The 25,803-nt window shown below is 49.3% G+C and overlaps 2 protein-coding genes across 34 annotated transcripts; both read right to left on the bottom strand.

The window, feature by feature from the left end:
* Positions 1-2,411: 2,411 nt before the first annotated feature.
* On the bottom strand, positions 2,412-3,947 carry LOC111929300 (thymosin beta-15A homolog). Its single transcript, XM_086850830.1, has 3 exons — positions 3,762-3,947; positions 3,337-3,441; positions 2,412-2,911 (listed from the first exon to the last, which is right to left on the bottom strand). Exons 2-3 carry the CDS (start codon positions 3,434-3,436, stop codon positions 2,874-2,876), a joined length of 138 nt encoding a protein of 45 aa, XP_086706956.1. The 5' UTR covers positions 3,437-3,441; positions 3,762-3,947; the 3' UTR covers positions 2,412-2,873.
* Positions 3,948-8,130: 4,183 nt separating this feature from the next.
* PRPS1 (phosphoribosyl pyrophosphate synthetase 1) lies at positions 8,131-25,417 on the bottom strand. Of its 33 annotated transcripts, none has more exons than XM_086850814.1 (13): positions 23,510-23,671; positions 23,320-23,429; positions 22,752-23,235; positions 22,184-22,359; positions 21,673-21,745; positions 21,387-21,536; positions 19,826-20,041; positions 17,490-17,673; positions 17,063-17,161; positions 15,282-15,406; positions 13,390-13,563; positions 12,499-12,658; positions 8,131-10,211 (listed from the first exon to the last, which is right to left on the bottom strand). In XM_086850814.1, the coding sequence occupies exons 7-13, from the start codon at positions 19,945-19,947 to the stop codon at positions 10,119-10,121; spliced, it is 957 nt and encodes a 318-aa protein (XP_086706940.1). In that variant the 5' UTR covers positions 19,948-20,041; positions 21,387-21,536; positions 21,673-21,745; positions 22,184-22,359; positions 22,752-23,235; positions 23,320-23,429; positions 23,510-23,671; the 3' UTR covers positions 8,131-10,118. The 33 variants fall into 33 exon arrangements, with proteins under 33 accessions (XP_086706940.1, XP_086706921.1, XP_086706912.1 ...); XM_086850795.1 differs by having other exon boundaries at positions 21,447-21,533; XM_086850786.1 differs by lacking the exon at positions 22,184-22,359 and having other exon boundaries at positions 21,447-21,536; positions 21,673-21,863; positions 23,510-23,744.
* Between the last annotated feature and the right edge of the window lie 386 nt (positions 25,418-25,803).

Genomic DNA, 25,803 nt, shown 5'->3' with positions numbered 1-25,803 from the left:
ATTTCTAGGGGACATCAGTCTGGCAGGTGTCCTGGCCTCCCACACGCCTGGCAGCTGTGGGCCCACACGTGCCAGGGTGAAAAGGTTAAGGTCTGGGATAGGGAGGGAAAGTGCTGATATAAAAGGCTTTTCTGTAATGGTTCTCCTCTTACTGGCTCAAACTCTGCTGTCAATAGGGTCATTTTGGACACTGGTTAGCAAAATAGGTAGCTCTTTACCCTCAGTCTTGAGGATAGGGCATTTAGGTGTGTAGATAGGGCATTTAGACAATGTGTTCTGGTACTTTCTGTGCACCATTCTGGCAGGGATGTGGCTGGAAGAAGTGCCTGGACTGCCCTCATTTTAGGTGGACACATGGAGATGTGTTTGCTGGGGAGCTGCTGCCAGCTGCAGCTGACATTCCTGTGTCTGGGCTGGGACTGCCAGCCCCTGGGGTAACTTCCTTGGGGCACAGACCTGGCTGTGCCAGCACTTAACCCCTTGTCTAAGCCTGTATTGCTACATGCCTGGCTTGGATACAGTGAAAAAGCAACCCAAACCCAGATGCATCAACACCTCTACAGCTCCCCAAGATGAGGGTTCCACAGGCTGCTTCCACAGACTCAGGGCCAATGCTGGAGTGCCACCAGCTTCTGGCACCAGCCATCCTGCCACGTGGAGCAACCCACAGCCCTGGCCCTGGCTGGCAAACCAGATGGGTCTGTAGGATTGGGGTGTCCAGCACCCCTGGCAGGCTCTGCTGCCCTTGTGCACAGCACAGGGTGAGGGGGAAGTCATTGTTAGCACAGCGGTGCCAGGGAGGGGACACTCCTGCTGTGGCCTTGCAGATGTCCATGTGACTCAGGGAGAGATAAGTACCCTGGTGCTTTACCCTGGTGCTTTTCCATGCCCGCAGAGGGACCCGTTGCAGCATGCAGCAGGGAGAGGCACAGGGCGGTGTCAGGAGCAGCCAAGGTGCTGTGGGCAGCCACTGAGACCTCCCTAAGCCCAAAAGCAGCACTGAGGAGGGGAGATGAGCACTGCTACTTTGTGTTTCCATCACAAAATCTTCACTTGGTTCAACTCAGCCTCTGGCTCTCAGGGATGAGGAAAAGGTTCAGGTTGGCCTTACCTGCCTGCCCCTGCACCATGAGAAAAACCACCTCTGAGCAGGGGCACATTGTCATCCTGACAAACCACCCTAGCTGACGGCACTGGGAGATGATTCCCACGTGTATGATAGGGTTCTGTCCTGGGGACATCAGGGTGCTGAAGGGGCACAGCCACCCTGGTATGTGCTGGGTTTCTCAGTGCTCAGCCCAATGTAGCAGCAGCCCCAGCTGGACCTCTGCATTGCTCCCCACTGCCCTCACCCCACAGAAAACCCCATATGCTGCCCTGACAGCACACAAACACCAAACTCGTACCTGCAGCTCTTTCAATTCTGCTTTTTAAGGGGTGGAGGCAGTGGCAACCACACAGGCAGTGTTATTTGCAGTCCTTGGCAGGCAATGTGGGTGGAGGCACCAGGCAGATAGGCACCATGTCCAGACAGGCGCAACTGCCCCGTGTTTGTCCCCAGCTGACCAGGCTCATTAGGAGCACTGACCAAAACAGTTAGCTGGCAAGTTTTGGCTGGTCTGCCTCCACCTCCTTCATAAGTGGCCTGGTGTGTTCACTGACCCTGCAGGCCAGGTAGAGGTGAGGAAGTCCTGGCCATAGCCAGGAAGCCTCAGCATAAACCTGGAGGCATTGTCAGAGCTTACCCACACTGTGCTGGCAGCCAGTTGCAGGACCCAGGGATCTCTACCCCTGCAAGGCAGGGCTGGGAACAGCCCAGAGAGTACCAAGGGATCTACTGCATTCAAACCCATCCTTACAGGGCTGCAAAAACCACCTTCAGTCAAGGGTGGAGGTTGGCTCAAGGGGAACAGAAGGGCAGTGCCATACAGTGACGGGAGAACTGTGCTCCAAGAACTGGGTGGGCAGAGCTGGCCTGGCCACCACACCAGCAGGACCCAGGCCAGCAATATCCACTGCCAGCACCTCCAGCCATGCTGACAAGGCATCAGCCCAGCTCCACAAGGTTTTAGGCAGGGGACACCAAATTTTCCAAGGCAGGAGGCTCAGCCCTCACATGGGCAGCAAGGCCCAGGTTAGCATCTGCTTCTAAATGCACAAAGAAACCACAATGGTGGTGGAGCACAGTGGCCATGGTCATGCCAGCAATGCTCCCTCCAAGCTCCCCCAGGAACCAATCCCCGAGCAAACACCAAGCTGGATTCACCCTGCAGGGAACCATCCCACATCGCCCTCTGAGCAACACTGAACTACCAGCACTGCTGCAGCACCCGGCAGAGACCTTCCCACCCTCCAGGGCAAGCCAAGCTACAGCCGGAACCTTTGTCAGGGAAGAAGCCACGAGCCATAGGTAGATCATTACAATTTTTTATTTTATAATAAACTTCTTATTTTTCCCCAAGGAAGACAAAAAACTGTGAGTGAGGCTACAGAACACTGTCAGTGAAGAAATATGCAAGACAGACCCAGGCCGGAGGTGAGGCCACAAAGGTTCCCCACTCCCCCAGGCAGAAGGGGTCCATGCCCAGAAGCCTCCATGGCCCTTGCTCATCTTCCCACTGCATCAGAGCAAGATCAGTGCTGTCACAGGAGGCAGCTGAGCAGCAGAGATGGCATCAGGTCAGGCTACTGATGGACTGAGAGGACCACACTTTGTCCCCCCACCTGCCAAAGCTGCCAGCAAAGTGGGACAGTGTGTTAGGTGATACAGCTGTTTTCTATACATGTATGTGATGTAAATTTAAAAAAACCCACATGATTCATTTCAAAGCAAAATAATTGAGTAGTTGCTCCTCCTGCCAGGCAATCGCTCTCTAGGAAGACTTCACACATTCCTTCTCCTGCTCAATAGCTGCAAGAGAATAGAGGCCCATTAGTCTCTAGTGCTTCTTTTTTGTGGAAGCACACACTGGAGAAGGGTTTCAGAGGACTCACTCAGGCCCTGGTGGCCAATTTTGTGGTTTAGTCACAAGTGGGGTGGTTTAACAGTCAAGTTAGAAGATGACAAGCCACACGTATGCGTGGCAGCAAGTCGGGCACCTGTCTGTGTCTGTCCGCAGGAAAATGATGCCCTGAGGAATCAGTTTAGCTCAACAGCCCTCTCCGAGTGCCCATGCCCGCTGCCCCGGGCTGGACACACCTCTGCCCGTGGCTTTCCCCGCGCCAGGGCGCTGCCGCCCCAAACCGCCCCTCTTCCCCTGATGCCTGACCGGCCCCCGGGGACACTGCCCCGCCGCCCGTGCCTCCCGCCCCGCCAGCCCCCGGCCCCGCACTCACTCTCCTTGGAGGGCAGCGTGTTCTTCTCCTCCGTGTTGGTTTTCTTCAGCTTCTTCTTGTCGAATTTCTCCACCTCCGAGAGGTCTGGTTTGTCGCACATTTTGCCTGCGAGACCCCCGCCGCAGTCAGCCGAGGGATGGGGACGGGAAGACAAAGGCGGCCCCGGCCCCCCCCCGGCCCCCGCCGCGGACAATAGCGCAGGGCGGGGCGCGCCGCCGCCCCGGGCACCGCGCCGCTCCCCGGGCCCGGGCGGCCGTGCGGGGCGGCCCCCGGTGCCCGCACACGACGGGGGAGCCCCCCTCGCAGCAGGCAGCCACGTCCCCCCCCGGGACCCGCCGCGCCCGCAGCCCCCGCCCCGGGGCGCCTGGGCGAGTCCCTCCTCACAGCAGCGCTGCGCGGGGACCCCTCCGCGGCCCAGCCCGTACCTGCGGCGCTGTACGGTGCGATGTACGGTGGTTGAGAGGTGCGGTTGGTGCCGGTACCGATACCGATCCCACTGCTCGCGCGTCCAGGTGAGTCTGGAGCGCGCGCCGCGCGGGGCGGAGCCTTTTATACCCCGGCCGCCGCCCAGCCCGCGCGCCCATTGGCTGCCCGCCCGCCGGGAAGCGCGTGGCCCGCCAGGGGGCGGCCGTTCCCGCCGTGCCGCGCGACGGGGGCGCGAGCTGGACCGAGCGTGAGGGGCGTGAGGGAGACGGGGAGGGAGGGGGCAGCGAGAGGGGACTCGGAATGAGGGGGGCAGCGGGGACGGGGACACGGCTCACACACCCTCTCACAACACGCACGGACGGGCGTCGCGCAGCTCCTGCTGTCCCCACAGACAGGTATGGTTCCCGCTGCCTGTGCACACACGCACCTGGGTGCCAGCTGTGAGGGGCAGCAGGCTGGTCCCCATGAGACCAGATAACTCCAAAGCCACTGAACCCCGACCAGAGCCAGGTGCTCCACAGCAAGGGGGGCAGCTGTGGCCTGTGTGTGTCCAGGGATGCTCCCACTGCTGAGGCAGAACTTGAATAAAGCAAGTCTTGGGCTAAACCCAGCACCTTATTCTCACACCTGTGAGAGACGCTTGGCCACTGCCCAGCTCATGTCTACACTGTCTTTGGCCACAGCACTTCCTGGGGAGATCTGGTCACTAAAGACGCAGCATGGGTGGACAAGAATCTGGCCATACTCACAGGTTCTTGCTTGGCTGAAGCAAGCCTGGGGAGCAGCACAAACTGTGCAAGTGGGCTGGTGTGCAAGTGGAAGAGAAACCTTTGGTGGGAAAAAGCCGAAGGGCAGTGCAGGCAGCCTATCTGATCCCAGCAGGAAGGATAGTGGCAGTCTGGGGGGCACTTGCATGCTGGCCACCAGGATAGAGAGGGGCTAGAGGACCAGGAGGATCCTACAGGTGCTGAAAAGAATGAGAAGGGGAAGAGGCAAAAGAAAAAGTATCCTGACAGCAAATAAGGCTTGCCAAAACCTTTCTGCAGAGATCTTGGTGCCATAGTGAACAGGAACCTGTTATAGAGCACCAAAGGGTAGCAGCTGTACTGCAGCAGCTCTCACCTCCACCTCCTCCTGGCCTGCCAGCCTCTGGGTTTTGCTCAGGGCTTATTGGAGATTTTGCAGAGAAAATCCCCAGCAATCCGGAGGGAACACTTGCTTTGTGTTCTTTAGCAAGAAGACTGCCGTCTTGGCAGGAGGGACTGGTGCTATCCAGCGACAGCAGGTCATGGCCGGAGGTGGCCCTGTGCCTCAAGCCCTGAGGCACCTTCTTGCTCCAGCCAGAATATAGGCTGTGAATTCAAGAAGCGCCAAGAGCTGGCAAATGCTGAAAAGGCGAAGGCCAAGATCTAAGGCCAGCTTGCTCCTCCGAGTGGAGCCTGGATGGCAAACAGCCTCCTGTGCCTGGGGGGAGGGAGAGGCTGCAGGCAAAGTCCAGGCCAGGCTGCTCCCAGGGCAGCTCTGATTTGGTTGTGTGGCCCCGGCAGGGCCAGGTTTGGAGAGCGCCACAGAGGCAGGAGCTGCAAGCCCAGGCAGGGCTGCCTTCATGAGCATCTTTCAAACCCACCCTGCAGAGCTTGCATCATCACACAGCCCAGCCTCAGTGAGAAAAGGCTCATCTTTCCTGCACAGCCAGCGAGAACCAAAACATCCATTCAGTTTCAAAATGAACGCAGGAAATCCTTTTTGCCTTCATGCAAATAGACAAGTGTTTTACCATGTGTTTACTCTCTGACTGTACGCACCTTCCCCTCAGCTTCCCCCTTTGCTTGCCTGTTCTCCACACGCTTCTCCTTTGTGGATGCTGCAGTCTGACGTAGCTTTTGTCCCTGGCAGGCAGTGAGTGTGAAAGAACCTGATCCCCACCCTGCCTGTGCACAGCCCCTCGCCAGCACCAGCTGTCCCCAAAAACCTGCTCACCATCATCCCAGCTCCTCAGACGACCAGCTCTGCCCACCACTGGCAAGGCACAGCCCCTGGGCTGATGCTGCAGCACTTTGTAACCCCCGGGTCTTTGTCTGGGCACAAAGCCACCATGGTGGCCACGCAGGCAGGGGAAGGGGAGCTCCCCCTTCCTCAAGCCACAGGCGCCACCACACTCGTACAAACCGCGGCCAGAGCAGCTTTAAAGCCAACCCTGTGAACTGCCAGCAGGGGAGAGGTGGGGCTGCTGCTGGGGAGCTGCTAAAACCCATCTTGCACAAAGAACAAGAAAGGAGCTTATATCCCAGCAAGAGCTTTTCCCCCTGACAAATTAGCAAAGCCTCCCGTAACTGCACAACCAGCTTCTTTCTTACGTCTTTTGGCATTTCTGCTTTCAATAATTTATAACAAAAGAACTGAGACATCAACAGATAGGGAGAAAGCAAAAACAGCCCTGACCTGAAATAGCACAGACTGACTGCCAGCCATTTTAGATGGGTTTTAAATCTCACTTGGAACACGGCTGCCAGGGCTGATACAACCTCTCTGATAGCCATTTCCAGGAATGCCTTATTCTCCTGTACAGGAAAGAGGCAGGAAGCTCTCTCTGACCAGGGGCTTTTCTCAGCCTCCTGACCCATCTGCCTGCAGGCACCACCATGACAGCTGCCAGGCTGAGCCACTCCCCGGGGTGACAGCACTTTCTCCCGTTTTCACCCCAGCCTCCTGCCACAACCTTCACATCATGGCAGGAGCAGACAGTCCTGGGAAGGCAGCAGCACACCGGGGCTACTGTGTCTTACAGGACAGCTCATTCCTCCTGTGGATGTTGCTGCAGTTTGCAGAAGGGCTTGCTAACACCATTTTCCCCTTGCCAGACAGCAGCAAGACAAGGTACTGCTTTCTTTAGATGACAGAAACACCAAAACTCCAAGAGACCTCCTTACATCAGTAAGGCAGGAAGGAGATGCCAGCAAATTATTTTGAGGTGTGTCTTATTGTGCTTTAAACAGCAGACACATCCTGCTGTGTCCTGCACACCTGGTAAGCTCAGCTCCCACCCTGTGCATTAGTTTCAGGTACCCAGGCAGGTGATTGATGTGTTCCTTGTTCCTGTTGAATTAACAGCAGACAGGCAGGAGGTGGCTCCTGGCACCAATACCAGCATCCTCACACACCTGCAGCCACACTCTGGCTGTGCCTGTGGCAAAGGGAGCTGCTGGAGCCCTATCCCCTGCTCCTCCAGACCTCCAACTGCAGGGGCACAGCAAATGACACAGTTGAGATTTTCTCCTGGAAAATAACTTGTTTTGCACAGTAGTCAGGCAACTGTGAGGAAAGGTCTAACACACCCCACAACTCACCTTCAGATTTTGGTGAAATCTCCATCCCTTCTGAAGTTTTCAGGACTGTAAATACTCAGGTATGAGAACTGTCCCAACGAAGTATCTCCCATTCTTTTTAAGAGATACAATGCCTGTGCATTTAAGCACTGCAATTGCAATTTAAGCATTAAGCAATTGCACCGTATTGTCTGCGCCCTCTCCCATCTTGAAACCCTGGTTTTATTAAAGTAACTAACATTATATACTCACTAATAGCAATGGTCTCCAGCTGTACAAATTGCTGTAACGCTCTTTTTTTATCAAAGAAAGGTGAAATCTGCTACATAATCATGACAAGACCAACAGCACCCACCCTCTGCTATCTGCAGGGAAAAAAACCCAACTTTTTTTCATTTATTCACTGGCCAGTACTGCAAGACATTTTAACAAGTGGATGACAATTGTGATCCTGTCTGCCTGAGGCCATGGCCATGCTCAGTCTAGGCCTGGAAGTCTATTTGTAATGCCAAGGACCTTTCTCTAGGCCTGCCAATCTCATGCTTCTGACTTCATTTATACTTTCCCATCTGCAACACACAATGAGAAAGGATCAGGCTTTAGTCAGAACAAGTGTTCCTCAGGACATAATCCTACTGTCTCTGATCATCAGCTTTGTGTGAGACACTTACAAATTCTTCATTTGTACTTGTTAAAATATTCAAGCTTCCCCCACCTGAACATTATGTAAACAAATATGCTCAGATACATAATTGAACAGTACTAGAGAAGCCACACTAACACCTCTAACAATTCAGTCCAGGAAATCAAACATGGACAAAAGCAATTGCTCAGTGCTTGGTCCCATGCTTCTCCTTCCATGCAATGTGAGCAGAGCCAAGCTGAACCTCACAGCTGGCCACATGCACAAGCATTAAACCAGATGACCTTCCAAGGTCCCCTCTAAATAAAAATTACTTCATGATCTGCCCTTAAAATGACCCAACTCAGAAGTTTCATGTCACTTAAGATATTTAGAAGCACTTACAGGCAGAGGCCGTGGTTTTTAGATAAAAGTTTAATTCCTTCATCAGGTCTTAACTTTAGACACAAATGCTGCTGAAAATCCTCCCAGCACTGCTCTGATGTCCTGGCTTTTGGCTCTCAGAGCAGCAGCAGGATTGCAGCAGGAGGTGGGATCACAGACTCTCAGGAGAGCTCAGTGCAGGGTGCAAAGCAAAGAAGCAAGAGATGCACAGTTTCCAGACAAACACCAATTCTTATACAAAAAGAAAAGCTCTACACTAATAGAAGTGTTAATGTTGCCACAGGACAGGAGTTTAGGAAGGGAGAGAAGTCTTCAGTAAAAGGCACAACTAAAGAAGTACTTCCTTATATTTTAACCACATCTTTCAGTTAGTTTCACTTATACCCCAGCCCCCAGCCTCTTAAAGCCATGCTGGTTAGTCTAGAAAGTAATTTCAAGTTCCTTCTTTTCCCTTTTTCCCTTCCTCCAGCTCAAAAACAAATAAAAGAGGAGTGCTTATAAAAAAAAAAAATCAAAAACCCAACCAAAAAGAAACAAAAAAAAAACCCCACCAAAACGAAACCAGAATAAAACAGTTTGGTCTATAAACCGTAAGAGTTCAAGAGAGACTTAGCAGTTTACCTTACGATTGTCTGGTACATTTTTTAAGTATTCAAGTTTCAGATGATACTTATTACATCCAAGAGCCTCAGTGAGCTCTGGTTTTGGTATTTCTCTTTCAGGCACTTTGTGGCCTGTTAGGTTGGTGTTAAATCTGCAGTTTTCCCAGCATTATGTATCACCAGCTTCTTCAACCCATTGCCATGAACACTCCTGAGAAGCATCAGACCCACTCCAAGAGTTCCTTCAGGTTTTGTCCTGCAACCTGCAGTTTTCCTTGACTTAAGGTATTCTGCAAGAAGCAATGCTTTCAAGGAAAGAGCAGGACAATGTGTCAGTAACTTCCAGGATAACAGGACTGTAGCAGGCAATGAATGAGAGGCTGAGCCAGCTGGACACAAAGCTGCTGTGTTTCAGGTTACCCCAGTGTCTGAGCAGGCACTTGCTTGATGCAACAACCCTGCTGCTGTTGGATAAAGAGGCTCTGTTTACTACTGTACTGGTAAAAAAAAAAGGGTCAGGGGGTTGCACAGCAGGTCAAGGTGCAGCTGCAGTACATGACAGCAGTCCTCTAGTCAGCTAGCAAGGCTAACAGGAAGCTGTGAAATTGAGAAGCTGGTTTTAGCCTGCACTAGGAACCAAAGCACACAACCACCACAAGTTCTCTAGGTCATAGTTTTCAGAAAAGAACACTTATCCAGGATGCACCTTCCCCACTAAGCTAACACAGCACTACAGACTCTGCTCTCACCCTCACTTTGCTGTGTAGTGCACTAAAGGGCATTTAATTTCATCAACAATTAAGAGGAATTCAAGTTTGCAAGCTACACTGATCTCCTTTCCTGGAAGGAAGCTGTAGCAGAACCACCTCCTAGATGTCCCCCAGGGCTTCACCAAGGGTCAAGCTTGGCCAAGACACAAGCCTTCCCCACCACTCTCCAAGGGCTCTCTCAGGTATAGAGTGGTAAGACAGCCAGCAGTCTCTTGGGCTCTTGCTGTGGATCCAGATCAACATGTCCTAGGGAGCTCTACTTCCCAAACAATTTAGGGTGCGCATACCAGATCACCTAACCCTGCCCACAGACAAACCCTCTCCCTCCCCCCTCAAAATAATTGTGGCAATTAGCCATGTGTCAGTCCTGCTCTCCACAGACCTGCAGAATTGAGTCAGTGCTACTGCTCAGCTCCATGCACAGGGGTGCTGGTGGAGTTGGCTGTTACAGAGATGAGCTTTCCCCCTCCAGCCTCCCAGTGTTGGGAACAGAGCCAGTAAGCCTGATTTAAGCAGGAGCTGTGGAGAACTGCACTGGAACAAGCAGAGTCTTCTACTGAACTTTACAACAAGCTGAACAACTTTTGGTTTAAAAAAAAAAAGCCATACAAGCAGCAGCTGACATCTGTTGTTATAAAGGGACATGGCTGAATAGGTAGGAAACAGATTCCCCATTATGAGTCCTCCTGATGGCCTCTGCAAGGATCATTGAGATGTCAATCACCTGGAAGGGAAGAAAGATGTATCAGCATCATTGAGAAAAGGCATCAAGCCTGAAAGAACAGCTGGGAAGTCAGGGAGAACCTAAAAAATAAACTCACCCCCCACATTTACAACATGCCAGATGCAGACAAATTACTTCTACACAGGATTAGGATTTAATTACATATAACCCTACAAATAGCACTACAAATATTCTAGCTGGTCTGTCAAAGCTACAGTCTCCTGTCACCTTGCTTTGCTCAGACTCCCTAGGCTCAATCTGTTTACCACAAGACTCTTATTCACTTTGTGCAGAGACATTAGGGCGGTCTAAATCAAGATGAAATCACTTCCCCCGAGCCAAGAGGCTTTACCACTGCTGCCAGCAGTCTGAGAGATGAAGCTGCTGTACTGCAGCTCAGCTCCCGGGCGTTGTGCTGGCTCCATCTGGTGGGGTCAGACAGGTACCCGGAGGAAAAGTCGAGTCTCAGCCAAATCCCAGCTCTGAATCCCCACAGCTACAGCATTTCAATATATCCAGTCTAGTAAGAATCACCATATTCATGGTGCATTAAAGAATCCAAGTGAAAACCATACTTAATATTTTTTATCTTCTAGATAGTTTGTCTCTGAAGGAAAGAAAAAATCAACAAGCTGCAGAGTAAAGCCTGAGCCTTGTGACAAATCCTTTAGCTCTGTGCTCCTCAACATCAACCATCAGTGTGTAAATGTGAGGTATCAAAGGAGAGCCTAGAAAAGTGCTCCACTGCAATCTCTGGCTACAGCTACTTACACAGAGATTGCCAGCTTAACATTTTGCCTACAGCAGCTGCTGTGTGGAGCCTGGAAACAAGGTGCAGCACCAGACATGTTTTAGATGTTGCAGGAGTATCATCCAGAAGTTAGGGCTGAAAGAAATGCAACCCAACAGCAGCTTGCAATGAGCTCATAACATATTTCCAAAAGCAGCTTAAAATTGACTGCAGCTTCAACCAGTTCAGCTTCCCTTTCACCAGCAGCCCAGCAGTGGGGAAGTTTCCACACTCACACCACAGTATTGGCTGAGTGTGAGTAGTGCCAGAACTTCCCCAAATGCCTGTATCCTAGATATTGCTGCTGTGAAGCCAAGGCCCATCTGGAATTAAATCTGGCAAAGGATGTCAGGGACAACAAGAATGCTTTCCTTTTGTTATAGATAAATTTGGAAAAAACTTAAGAATAATGTGGGCCTGTTACTAAAGGGAAGGGGGACCCTGGTGACAAAGGATGCAGAGAATGCAGTTAGTGATCACCTGCTTTGCATCAGTCTGCACTGACAAGCAAGAGACCAGGGTAAGCCAATATTGGAAGGAAGACTTTTCCTTAGGGAGGATTGGGTTAGCGGACATTTGGCCAGATTGATATCCACAAGTCCATGGGCACTGATGGGATACATTTGAGTACTGAGAGAGCTGGCAGACATCACAGCCAGGCACTCATGATCCATTTTGAAAGGTCCTCGAGATCAGCACAGGTGCCCAAGGACTGGAAGAAAGCAAATACAATCCAGAATTACTGTCCAGTCAGCCTCACATCAAGCCCTGGACAGGTGATAGAGCACTTCACTCTGGAGGCCATCTCTATGCACATGGATGACAAGAACATGATCAGGAACAGTGAGCGTGGATTCACCAAAGGCAAATCATGCTTGACCAACCCGATCACCTTCCATGAGGAAGCAACTACTTGGATGGGTGAGGGGGGAGCAGTGGATATTGTCACTTCAACATGGCTTCTGAGACTGTCAGTCATGAAATCCTCACAGGAAAACTCAAGAAGTGTACACTGGATCAGTGGATTGAGAACTGGCTAAACAGCAGATTCTGGGGGCTCATTATCTGCTTTTAGTTTTCATATGGATGGCAAAGGCTGGGCATAAATTGACACATGAAACAAAGCTGTCAGCACCAACATCAGAAGTTCCTGCCTACCTCTGTTTCAGCATTGCACATCATCAGCACATCACTCCTCCAAAGGGCACACATCCAACTACTTGCCTACACTGTGGCCCCATTAAATCAGACACCTGATCTAGGTAAAACAAGCCTTAAAAAAAAATCCTTTACTGAACTGTTTGAGATGAGCTGGAACAGAAGCTGCTTTGTATCAGTGTAACATGTCTGTTACCCCACAGCAATAGGGCCAAGAGAAGTAGGCAACACTGATGTCAGAACCACTGTCAGCACTATACAGTATTGTGGTGTTTTCACCCTCAACAGTGAACAGATAAGGCTACCACCTCCCAGCAGCGACAGAAAATAGATGCTCACCTGGATTTTAGGGCACTGCTTCATCTTGTCCTCCTGGGGTATTGTGTTTGTGACTACAACTGCCTCAAAACAGGCATTGTTGATACGGGAAATTGCTGGCCCAGAAAAGATCCCATGGGTTAAGATGGCATAAACTTTGGTGGCTCCAGCTGACACAAGTCTGCAAGGGGGGAGTAAAGGAGAAGGATGAGTAATTCTCAGCAAGTATTAAGCTGACATTAGTGCAGGGAACATGGTAAGCATGACAAGAGACAGCACCATGTGTTTAGGGAACAGGCTACCTTTGATTCACCCTCTTCTATACGCTTGGGGAAAAAACAAGTTTTACAAGTACCAGGAAATCCACCACAGGCAAAGCACACACTGAAAAAAACCCATTGTTCTTGGCTCTGGAATATTTGGAACAGATCATACAAATCACCTTCTGTAATTTTTGCTTACACAAGGTAGCAGATATTTAATACTGTGTTAATACTTTAATACTGCATTTAATACAGTATGAAATACTGAGCTAATATTTAATACTGTATTTAACAGTTAGCCACCTTGTATATATTGGTGTTTCTAGTGTAAAAGGCATGAATGATATCAAAGTTTGGAAAGGTTATTTCTAATACAAAACTAGCTGATGGACGAGACAACACTTAGGTCTACCTGGCATGGTCAGTGATGGCCCATTTTCAATGCAGGGAAAAAAACCCCACAATGGTCTTCTACCTATTCCCACTGTGAGAACTTTTACTGGGTTTTCCTTCTTTTTTTGACATGAATAATCAAAAAACTGCATGAGTCTTGTGAAACTTGTCATGCAAATAATCTGCTTAACCCATTACCCAGTGTTCACTAAGAGCAGGTGCCTGGGTTAGGAAGGCAGCAGTCAGCCCCACTCACTTGTCTGCAGCGTGGCAGATGGTGCCACACGTGTCTGCCATGTCATCGACCAGGATGGCCACTCTGTCCTTGACGTCCCCCACCAGCACCATGCGATCGACCTCGTTGGCCTTCTTGCGCTCCTTGTGAATGAGGGCAAAGTCTACATTCAACCGATCTGCAATGGAGGTCACTCTGAGGAGAGAACAGTTTCCAAACAACACTTAACTCCACACAGCAGCTTCAGTCAAAGCTCTCTCAATATCAAGCACTCTGCTCTAAGAGGAGCTGTCACCACATCTGCTACTGCTCCCAAGCAATTAATAGAGGGCACTCTGCCACCTTAGTTTCCCCTTCAGGCAGCTAAACTGCAACCTCTGATCTAATCTCTCTCAGTGACAGCAAATAGATCTCATCTTTCATCATGACCACTGTAAACTAATTTGCATTTAAGCTGAAAACAAACCTTAAACCAGCAAGGTCAGCACACTTGAAGTGATGCAAACACTTGGAAAGTTGTCATCCTTGTAACATTACTCTAGAAAGGCTTAAGTTGTGCTCTGACAGGGCTTTACTGTCACTCTTGCAAGCACTCAGTCATCATGCACAAAAGCACTAGCATAGATTGTGACAGGATTACACACCCAGGAAATTCAAATACACCACCTCACATATATTTCCATTGAAGTGACTGCAAAACAACCTTACTAGAGGGATCTTAGCTTTATATATGGATACTGATGAATAGTAAAGAATTAAAAAGCAGTAAGAGCAGAAGGAGTAAAACACACATGCCCCCAAGAAATTTTACACTTGAGGTAAGTAGACTCTTAGTCCCACTGGACCAGACTTACCATTCTGGTGGTCCTAGATAACTTCCTAAACTGAAGTATTTGGCTTTGCATATCTCCATAAAATACTGCACCAGCCAAGATCGACATATTTCAGTACAAGAGGCTTTTGAGCAGATTTTTCATGACTCAGATTATATCTGGCTGGTTTGGCAATTCATGTACCGTGTTATGCAACAAGCTACAGAAATAGCTGAATATACAGAAGGTTTTGCCCAGTCTGTGGACCATAGCAGAGCTAGAGAAGACATACAGTGACCTACAGTGTCAGTGTCTCTTGGCTGTTTGGAACATCACTTAAAACACTCCGAGGCACGTGAATCAGATTGGCAAACACCAATGTTTTGGTGTGACAGTCCTGGATTAAAGAATACATCTGTGTCCCTTTACAGTTCACATGTAGCCCTCAGACAGAATCATCAAGGAACAGCCTAGTTCCTCCTAAAAAGCACCTGAGAACATTCTGAGCTGCCCACAAATTGACATGTTTGTCTGCAAGGAGATGGGAGATTGTCAGGCTATCAAAATAGAAATGTGTTATAACTTATGCTGCTGCTTTTTGGAAAAGAACCATCTATCTTCCTCATTCTCAGAGAAGATGAAGAGTGGCAGCAGGCTTAAATCACAGCTACATATTCAAATTCAGGGTAATAAAGTAAGAAAATGCCTCAACAGACTAAGTTGAATTCTGCAAAGAAAGCAGCACGGATAAATATGTATCACTAACCATCAGCAGTAAGCTTGCCCTGGCATAGGTGTGTAAGCTACACTGTTTCCTCCTTCAATTGGCATAAATACCCTTGTACAAACTGGTTTAGTCCAAGGGATGTAGCTGCTGTGCATTTCCTACCTATGCAGCTGTGATTCCAGCAGCTATTTAATCCTCCATGTAGCCCAAGAAACCTTCTAAACATTCCCTAGGAAGAATATCTGACCGCTCTTCACCAGCTGTCCCAGACTGTCTGAGAGAAGGCAGACTGACAGAAGGAACAGGCTTTAAAAATAGGGTCACATTGAAGTAAACACAGAAGCAGCATCTCAAGCTGCTGTGTGACAGCTCACCTCTTGGCTCCACCAGCATCTGGTGAAACAATGGTGCAGTTCTTCCACTCTGGAATATTCTCTTTGATCCATTTCAGTACAGCAGGCTCGGCATATAAATTATCAACAGGGATATCAAAAAAACCCTGCCAGGAAGACAACAGGAACAGATATAGCTGAAAGTCCCATTCCAGAAACAGTTATAAGAAGCATTTTATATCATCAGGCATACAGTCATCACCTTTCCACAGCTTTCAGCTTTCCTTTTTACTTCCCTTGATGTAAGGGCAGTAGTCTTTGGGATACACAGAATAGTAATGTAAGAAGTCTTCAGAGCCAGAAATAGCTCAGCAGCATAAATAACACTTTACATCTAACACCTCCACAAAATGAAACCAGTTCTGTCCTGGGGGCTGCAGAAAGCCTGCAGCAAATGCACTCATTTCCAGAGCAGCTGGCTGCCTGTTTACAGTCAGTCTTCAAAGCTCATTACCTAAACTGTTCACATCTACAAAACAGGCTTGAGTAACATCTGTCCTTAAACTAATGCAGCTGGTTCTGTAACTTTACAGTGACCCTGCAGAGTTCTCCAAATCTCATAGGTCACTAAATGCCAGAAGTTAACCCTGGAGTAACAGGCAGAAGAGGGGCAGCTACTCCTGAGGAATCCTCCAAGGTACAGGGTAACAGACCCTTCTCACCATCACTCCTTTTGTGCTCAGCAACACAGCAGCTACAAGAACCAGGCTGAAACCAGCCAGATGCTGGAAGCACATGTGCACAAATGATCCTATTAAATCTCACCACTGCTGCTGGTGCAAGGTCAGCCCTATGGCACACACCAATTCCAAGCCCTTAAGGAAGAGGGGGACCCCCTTGGGCTCAGTTATTTCATATTCTTTCTGAGAGCCTTCTCAGCTGTGCCCCCACAGATGTTTTTCATCTGAGACAGTATTTCTGGGCCAATCATACTGAAGTGTGAATGACTGCACTTCCAACTGTTAAAACAAAAGCCAGCCCATTTACTTCACCAGGCAGTAGCTACCTTACCCTTTGAAGCAATAAGAGACATCCTTCCCTTTGCCACACCCCTCTCAGCTGCACTGAGTAGGTTTCTTGGTCTTGAGCACTTGGTCAGGGTGGAGAGAAACAAAATCAAATTGAGCTTGCAGCCCCTCCTCTCCCTGGCAAATGTTCTTGCCAGTTTTCTTACATAGCATAGGTCAAGACTTTGGTTGCTCTGTGAGATATTTTGTTCATAAGCCAACAAAGCCTATGAATGATTTTCAATTCACTACCAGCATTGGAGAGAAACAAGACCAGCTTGTGTGGGAGGGTGGCACTGAATGGATACAAGTGGGATTGCCCATCTTGCCAGAGACAAGCAATCAGATCACTGTCCTGGCCAACAAAACCCACAAATGGAGCTGTGCCAGGACACCTGAGGGCAGAACTAACTGCTCACTTCTCCAAGACAACACACCAAGCATCTGAAAGCTCTGCCCAGAATTTAAGGATACTCCCCATCTCACATTCCTCCAAGGTCTAGTGAAGAATGAAGTGTCACCATGTGGTAACAAAGCTGTAGCATCATTTACACAAGACAACACAATCAGTCTGATGAAGAAAAACTATGCTTTCATTTACAGTTTAACCTGTTACCCACCTCCCCATCCAGTCCTAAATACCCAAGTCTTGATCACTGCAGTATCTCCAAAAAAGCAGATGACTGGAAAGCTTCCAAAGCAGTCAAGAGGCTCAGACTGGAACTGGTTAACTCCTTTCCTGATTTTTGCTCCTACCTGAATCTGAGATGCATGCAGGTCCATGGTGATTATATGATCTGCACCTGCCACAGACAGCATGTTTGCAACCAACTTGGCAGAGATTGGAGCTCGACTCTGGTACAGGAAAAAAAAGACAGTATAAGACAAGTTCAACTCCTTCATCAAGATGTCAGCCTTCTGCTTCCAGGCAGTGATTCAGAAGCAGTTACTAAAAGGAGCACTCATTAACATTGCATCTTTTCATCAGCTAGTGATTAGACTTTAGCATATTTTCAAGAAGAACTAGATCTTTATGAAAAGATCATTTTGCAGTCCCATGTCCCAAAATGAAGAGAGTTTGGATATTCAGAGGAGGCAACAAAACTTCATTTAAATCCTCTTCAGCAGAACTTTCAAGGTATGCATTCAACTCCCCTGCAGAAACCTCTACCACATCCCTTACCTTGTCCTTTTTGTCCTGCCGGGCGTAAGGGAAGCAGGGGATGACAGCTGTGACTCTGCTGGCTGAGGCAATCTTGCAGGCATTTATCATGATGAGGAGCTCCATCAGATTGTCATTGATTTCCCCACAGCCACTCTGCACAATGTAGACATCCTCACCACGAACACTCTCGCCTATTTCCACGCTGGAAACAGATGAAAAGAGTTGTAGCCAAACACAAATTAAAGCACAGCCATTACCCTGAGCCTGCAAAGCAACCAAGGCACGGCACTCCCAAGGGTCTGTAGGTGACAGTGCCGTATAATCAAAGCTGTTGAGCAGGAATACTGCTGTGTATTTGCTCAGTGGCTATTTTACAGAGCTCACTGATCAGATTTAATGGTCCAGCCTGAAAGGCTAAAAGCACTCAGCCTGTGCTCTTGATCTTAACACGAGTTGAGCATGTAAACACACCCAGGAGCAGGCCTTGTTCCCCTGGAATCAAAAGCACAGCCACCTCTAAAAGCAGCAGTGAACAAAGGAGCAAGGACCATGCCCAGCCACCAGACAGAGTGGGGTCAAACTGCTACCAAAGCAACACCACAGCCAATTATCAGATTGAGAGTCACAACAGCCATTCAGTGGCTCCAGCAGAGGAGCACTCCAGCGTTTCACTCTGGAAAGGCTTTTGGGGTTAATTTCCTCCTGGATGCAATACACACTAATCCCTGCTGATGGAGGGCCTGAATACAAGCCAAAGGTTCTGTTTGCCAGCAGCAAAATGCCAGTTCCAGTACACGTATGGAGACACCAGAAAGGGTGGGAAACAAACCACTTCACTTACAGACCCCCTCAGGGCAGAGTTTTAATTCTAGTATTTCCTTCTCTGACCTTTCTGATCTCTTCTTCAAACTTTTTTTGATGACTGTTCTCTGTTTATAGCTTTACTGCTCAATATCCATCACCTGAGCTGCTGTCATCTTTGCTGCCCACTGACTTACAGGACGCATCCATCTCTTGGGGAGAGCTTCAGTCAATGAGAACTCTGTTGTGGAAGTGTCACAAGTGTCATCTCCAATATTAAGGTGACTTATGATACTTATGGTACAAAAAAGCCTATGAATTATTCTGTTGAAACTGTCTTACTCTTTTGGGGAAGCACCTGCTGTCAGTTTATTGGGGTAAATAAGATGTCTTTTACGTCTTTAAGTCACATTACCTGCTGACATAGGAAACCTGCTGGCCAGCCAACTAGATGTGTAAGAGCAGTTAATAAAGAACAATGAGAAAAGCGTAGGGGCGGTAAATCAAACAGAACTTTTTGTAACTCCTTTACAACTCTTTGTACTACCTCTGAGGTTTTACAATCAAAACCCATGGAAAGAGAAACATAATATCGTACATCACGTGTATATCCTGGATTTTCTTGGAAAAAAAATACTGTTGCCAGGAGAAGTGGGTTGGAGCAATCAAGGTTCTTCGTGTTATACTCCGTGGTGAAGCGAGCTTCAGTAGCTCTGAACAACTTTAATCGTCCTTTTTAGATTTACGTAGGACGGCAGCAAGATTTTTAAAGCACAGATACATGGAACAAGGCGAATGTTAGGTTTCAAAGCTTGAGGGAAACAGACTGCACGACCGCAAACGCACCGTGGGATGCACGGAGGTGTGAGCCTCTTCTCTTTCCTTAAGAATTCTATCAACACTTTCTAAGACTCTGACGCTCCTCAGAGAAGTTTGAAGGTACATACTGCATTCTAATCACAAAATTACCAAGCCTCAAGTCATCAGAGTTTAGATTTAAGCATGAAAAAGCCTAATCAGTGTAGGTGTAACTCCGAGAGGTGCCGTCCCATCAGCTCGCGGATTTGAGGTGGAAGGGGCAAGGTCCGGGTGGCGAATTTCACCGCTCCAACGCTCGCCACAGCGACCAGGTCACACAAATCCTCCAATTTCAGGAGCCCCGTGCGGCCCCGGGTCCGGGGGAAGCCCCAAAGGCGGCGGTGGAAGCCCGCGTGCGGCCGGCGCCGTGAGGCGGGGGCCGCTGAACGCACGGCCCGGGCCGCACATGGCTCCCGGAGCGCACCGCGGCCCGGCCTCGTCCCACACCGAGACCCAGCTCTGCCCGGGGGGACGTGCGCGATGCGCCCGAGGGCTTCGGGGCAGCAGGGGCCCGGCGGGAGCGCTCCGCAGATGTCTCCGAGCGGGGCTCCACTACTCCCCAGCCGGGCCCGACCGCACAGCCCCCGAACTACAACCCCCATCACCCCCCGCGCCAAGGCCGCGCGGCACCCAGCGCCGCAGCGCCGCGCGGCCTGCCGGGAGATGTAGTGCGACCGCGCCCCGCCCCGCCTCACCATGTCTCCTGGTTGCTGAACTTCTTGGTGACCACCTTGCCCAGCTCCAGGCCCAGGCGGTCGGCGATCTTCTGGGACAGGTCCTGGTGCGAGCTCCCGCTGAAGATCTTGATGTTGGGCATGGCGGCAGCTGCAGCAGCGGCGCCCTTTTTCTCCTCGTCCTCGTCGCTCCGCCACGCAGCGCCCGCGGCTGCCGCGCGGGGACCCGCCCGCCTCCTGCGAGGACGCGGCACGGTGGGTGCAGGTCACACCAGTCCCCTCTACGCCGCCATCTTACCCCTTCCCGCCTGCCGCGCCAACCCTTTATAGCATCTCCCCCGAGGACACGCCCTCTCTCGCTTTCCATTGGCTGCTCTGCCGCAGGGGGCGGGGTCCCGCTCGCCGGGGCGGCCGTAATGGGCGTGATTTGGGGCGTCGCCTTCTCCTTGAGGGAGAGGGGCGGTGCGCGCGGCCCCCGTTGGGGGCGGGGCCTAGGGCAAAAAACGGCTCGCGATTGGTCGCTGTGTGGCGGCCTGGGCTGCGATTGGCCAGAGCGACGGCGGCCGGAGCGCGCGGCCGGCCCTGCCCCACGTGGCCGCGGCAGGAGCAGCCGCCCCCCCGGCGGCCATGATGGCGCCCACCGCGCCGGGGGGAAGGAGGCGGGCGATGGCCCCGCTGCCGCCTCACGGCGCCGCGCCCGCGCCCCCCGCCCGCCTCTCACCGCCGGGCCCGCCGCCTGCGAGCCCCGCGGCGCCGCGGCGTCCGTTACCTCAGCATGCCGGCGTGCCCGCGTCCGCGCGTCCGTCCCCGGCGCCCTGCGCGGCGCTGCGCTGGCGTCACCCGGCGGGCCGCGTGTGAGGCGGTACCGGGTGACACCGGGTGGCAGCGAGCCCCGCTGCGGCACCGCCGCGCACCGGGCCGGGCCGGGCCGGCACCGCCGGCAGTGCCGAGCCCGGCGCTGTGGAGGCCCCGGCCGTGCCCTTCGAAGGTTGTTTTGGTTTCGGATCAGGGCTGCTATTTTAACAGGCTGGTTAATTCCTGAGGGGTTTTTACATTTATGGTCGGGATTTTGTACCCAATTCCATACCAAAATATATACTGATATATATATATATATATATATAGATACATATACGTATATATGTATGTATCTGTCTTAAATGTATATAAATATGTAACTAACTATAGTCTAATACCAGTCTTCTGTGAATTATCGGTTTGTATGTGACTGCATCATGCACATTAATTTTTCTTTAGCGAAATTAAACATCGTGCTTAAAGGTTTTTAACCTTTAAACCTGGATTGTTAACCTTTAAACCTGGGTATCATTGAATCATAGAACATCCTGGGCCGAGAGGGAATCACAAAGTCCTGACGCCTGGCTCTGCACCAGGACACCCCCAAGAATCCCACCACTATGATTTTTATAGTGGCTTATTCTCACTCTAAATTTTTTATCCAGTCTCCAGTTGTTAATAGGCCAATATAGTCCTGTCCTTTTTCTAATATTTAATTATCTCAAATCACTTTTCACTACTTTGAAGGAAATGGTACTCAAATTTTAACTTGTATTATAAATACCTTAAAAAGTGAAGGCTCTGTGGTTCATCACAGAAAATGCAGGAATTGATTATTGCTCACATTTCTGTGTTTCTGTCAGACACACAACAACCAGCAAGTCCAGGGTAATGATGACACCAAGCCATGACTTCACTCTCTCTCTCTCTGCTTCTTATTTTCCCCACAAAGTGAAGGAGACAGATTGACACATATATATATAAATAGACAAAAAAAAAAAAATTAAAAATAAGCCACAGACAGCTCCTTCAGAATGTTCATGCTGTTGTGCGATTTCTACTCGTGTTACCTGAATTTCTGAGAGATAATAAACTTCTGCAGTGAATTTGACATTGATTTGCTTGGAGTCCTTGTGAATTCAACTAGAAGAAACCATCCACAAACCAGGTGGGGGGCTGGCCACATTTTCTTTATTTTCTTAAAACTCTCCTGGTCCCCAAATGCTGCTGCCATTATCCCCAAAGACCTGCAAATTAATGACTATAAAACCAAACTTTGAGGAAGTTTTCTTTTACACTTTTTACGGTGTAAAATTAGGAATTCATCTGCATTAAAATATTGATTCCCATGCTTTGCATAGATGGAACTGGAATATTAATATTGGTAATTTTGATCATTTTCTGGTGTAGCTGTAGCAGATTAAAGATGCTGTGAAAGACAACACATCCAGGGAATGGGGAAGGAAGAACACAGCCCTTTGCTTCTAATTTGTTGCTAATCACTGCTCATCTTAACAAAGAACAATCATTTTAACAAAATTATTCTTAGCAGTGAAGAAAACTTCACTGGTGAGTGGCTACCTGATGGTTCAAGTGATGGGATTTGTGGATACCTCCCAAATTTCCAGTTGACACGTTCTTGTCCCAGACCCACATCACTGCAGCCATTCACTGCTGACTCCTGGCCTTTGGTCTGGGCCACACCTTGAAGTTTTTGCTTCACTCTTGTTTTAAATCCCCTTTTTTTCTTCCCTGTTCTTGAATACAGAATGAGAGTTTTCTGTGCCTCAACATCCCAGGTTCCCCTCAGTTTATTTGTGAAGCAGGCACTGGGACCCTGAGGCTGAAGGCAGCAGAGGGTATATATAAACATGCAAATTATGCCTCTAAATTGATGAACCCTGCCTGGGCTTCCCTACACAGCAATTTGGAAGTAGCTTTCCTATCATGTTCCTCCTGGCATCACAGAAACGCGATTTGGAGGAGTGAGAAATCCGACAAAAAACAAAAAAAAACCCCAAAAACCCAAAACCAAAAAAAAAAAAAAAAAAAAAAATCCCTGGAACTGGCAACTTGTTATGTGTAAAATCAAAGGTATATTGTTTTTCCCCCTGTCTGAGCTGGTGGCCAGGTGTGTTTTCACACCCACCTGCTTCCCTCAGGATTTCAGCCTCCACCGTGCCTTTGTAGATTAGCCAGCGCTTTGTTCCTGAGGACAAAAGTCCACCTCCACTAACGCCTCTTGGAACAGGATAACCTCAGGGACTTGCTTAAGGAGAAGCTCTTAATGCACCAAAGTCTAAGTTAAACAAAGCCAAAAACTCGCTCAGGAGGTTCCTCAGCCACAATTTGTCTACGAGCAGCCGGCTTTGCCATGCAGGCAAAGGAGCTTTGAAGAGTGAGACGTTTATCTGGTTCTTGGGATGAAAGGAGAGACTTGTGTGGTTGCATCCATTGAAAACCAAATTCGCACTGTCTTGGGAGTCAGGTCTTCTGTCAGAGGATGCTCAGGGAAATGATCACAGATCATAAAAATAATCACAGATCGTGAAAGGGCATTGGGGTGTCTCAGCTCTTGTGTGGATGCCCTTAATCAGAATTAAAGCACCTCATCACAGCTGGCATGCTTCATTCTGAAAGCAAAATACAATAAATTGAATTATTTCCTTTCAATCTAAAGGATTTTATTTAATTTTCCTGTGGTTTACGGTACGTACAAGCACAAGCTGGCCTGGAGAAGCAGAAAGGATAAGCTCATAGCCTAAGGTGCTGTGTTCCATCAAGTTCTGTAAATTGTGAATCAAATTACTGTCCAGCTAAGGAGAACCTGAAAATACACAAACAGCCCCAAAAATATTTTTTTTTTACTTACCTGATTCTGAGGAGGTTCAATTAAATCTGGAATACCTTTGTGTGTCACAAGCTGAGAATGAATTTTCTCAAAATTCATTCTCAGTTTTAAGCAGCACATTGACAGCATCAAATTTCATGGCGATGTCAATCAAGACAAGAAGCCCACGTCCCCCTCTTGGCACTTTCCTGCATACAATTGCCACTCAATTACCACCAGCCACTAATCAAGAGCACATTTTCATGCAAAAAGCCTGTGGCTGAGGGTTGTTATTTCTTTCTGTTGCCTTGTGACTTCACTGCCTCACAGCCGGTTCTGTTAATGAATGGCACTTGATGGAAATAACACCGGGCTCTGCCCTTTTGCCTTGGTGGCTGAAAGTAGGAGCCGGGAAAAATTAGAGGTAAAAAAAAAGGTAAAGAAAAACAGAGGTAGAGAAAGGGTGGGAGGATGGATAAGAAAGTAGAGGCTGAGAAAAAAAAAAAAAAATTAATGCCAAAAAAGTTGAAAGGTTGAAAAAGAGAGGCTAAAAAGGGGAGAGAGGCTGAAAGCTGATGCAGAAAAGGGATGAGAGACTGACAGGAGGGCAGGAGAGGAGAGGGAGAAAGTTTAGGGATGGTGCTCACCCTTTGCACTGTAAATATTACAGGACATTGCTGGACCACAGCCACCAAGGAAAAGCGCACCATTTGTCAGGAAAAGGCAAAAATTCTGGGAAATTAATGGTATTGTCAAGTCTCCACTGGAACCAGTACAGACTTAGAGATTGTTTTTAAAAGATCCTGACTGGTTCCCTTCGTGTTCCTGATCTTTCCACTCACCGTTTTTAATGTGCCTTTCTAAGGAGCCCGGGTAAAAGTATGAGCAATGATCTGTCTTGCCTTAAGAAGAGGTGAAGTGGGATTTAGTAAAGCATTGTAAAATATCAACCTGGTGCATGTTCCCAGCCCTTTCATCTTCTCACCAGCCCTCAGCAGGGGAAACAAATCTTTGAGGGGCAACACTGGAATTTCTGCCCCTTTGGGCATGGTGTGTTTGCTTTTTAATAACTTTACCAGTCCAGCTGCAGAAAACCCCCTCTATCCATTCTGTATGTGGGGGACAGGTGACAGCAAGGGCACCATCTCAGCTGGCCTGGGAGGTTGTGCAGCAGCTGCAGTGGGATGAGGTGTCTGCTTGTGCCTTGATGTGGAATTACATAACACGACACAAAAACCTTTGGAAAAATTTCCTATCAAGCGTACAGACTGTTTTTGTGTATATTAGGTATGTTTGGGTGCTGTAAGTAGGCTGAGATTACTGTGTTCCCTGGCAGCCTTCTCCCATGTCCACAGAAAGCCATAGGTGTCCTGCCCAGCCCCACTGTGACTGCCCACGTGAGGAATTTGTTAGGATATTTCACTCAGGAATCCAGACACTGTGCTTTAAATGAGGATAAAATTGAAACATTACTCACTTCCATTTGACTGTCAGCTCCTTTGGGCATGATGAAAGCAGCAGTGGGTCCCAGCTATTCAGCTTGCTCTGCTGTTGTATCTGGGGCTCCTGCAAGTCCTCTGTAGTGTTGCCAAGATCTTGGAGAGGATGGAAATCCCCACAAGAGAATGCGACTGCTCCGCCATGGGGATTAGAGTTCAAAGTGCTCTCAGCCATGGTGCCCAGTTGTTGTCTCCAGCTGACAATAACCAGCAAAGTCCATGGAGACATAAAACTTATCTTGGGATTGCTGCTTGAGGCCTGCTGATTTTCCAGCCTCTGCCTTTGACCCTTTAACCCCTGACAGCCAGGTACTGAGGTTTAACCTCAGCTGGCAAAGCAGCGCCACACAACTGAACAGATAAAGTAAAAACTGCACAAGCAAGCAAAGCTAAGCAAGGAATTCATCCAGTGCCTCCCATGGCAGGCAGGAGTTCCAGGAAGGCAGGGCTCTGTGACATGTAACAGTGACTTGGGAAGCCAAACTCAGAATGCCTTCCCTTCTCCCCCAGCTTTATGTGCTGAGGGTGGTGCCACACGCTCTGGGGTACCCCTGTGGTCAGCTGGGACCAGCTGTCCTGGCCGTGTCCCCCAGCTCCTTGTGCCCCCCGAGCTCCTCAGTGGTGAGGGTGAGGAGCAGGAAAGGGCCTGGCTGTGTGTAATCCCTGCTCAGTGATAACTCAAACATCCCTGTGTTACCAGCCCTGTTTCCTGCACAGAGCCAAACCCAGCCCCACAGCAGCTGCTGTCAAGGAAATTAACTCTACCCCAACACAAACCAGCACACCAGCTCTTCTGCTGGTCTTCCGAGCATTACAGGGACCAGCAGTAGCCCAAATTTTGTTCCTTTTGTTCCTATTCATGGTCACTGACA

The sequence above is a fragment of the Cyanistes caeruleus genome, chromosome 14, assembly GCF_971803275.1.
Source record: "Cyanistes caeruleus chromosome 14, bCyaCae1.hap1.1, whole genome shotgun sequence".
Classification (NCBI taxonomy): Eukaryota; Metazoa; Chordata; class Aves; order Passeriformes; family Paridae; genus Cyanistes; species Cyanistes caeruleus.
Note: the sequence above shows the minus strand (reverse complement) of the source record. Positions and strands in the feature narration are given on the sequence as shown.

Excerpts from the sequence above, each read along its gene's own strand:
- LOC111929300 (XM_086850830.1), bottom strand. The coding sequence starts at position 3,436 with ATGTGCGACAAACCAGACCTCTCGGAGGTGGAGAAATTCGACAAGAAG. Across the intron at positions 2,912-3,336 it reads CACGCTGCCCTCCAAGGAGA|CTATTGAGCAGGAGAAGGAA; the intron begins GTGAGTGCGGGG and ends ATTCTCTTGCAG.
- PRPS1 (XM_086850798.1), bottom strand. The coding sequence starts at position 23,582 with ATGCTGTCAATGTGCTGCTTAAAACTGAGAATGAATTTTGAGAAAATT. Across the intron at positions 21,864-23,474 it reads TTGAACCTCCTCAGAATCAG|TCATTAATTTGCAGGTCTTT; the intron begins GTAAGTAAAAAA and ends TTGGTTTTATAG. Across the intron at positions 10,212-12,498 it reads AGCAGTGCCCTAAAATCCAG|GTGATTGACATCTCAATGAT; the intron begins GTGAGCATCTAT and ends CTTCCCTTCCAG.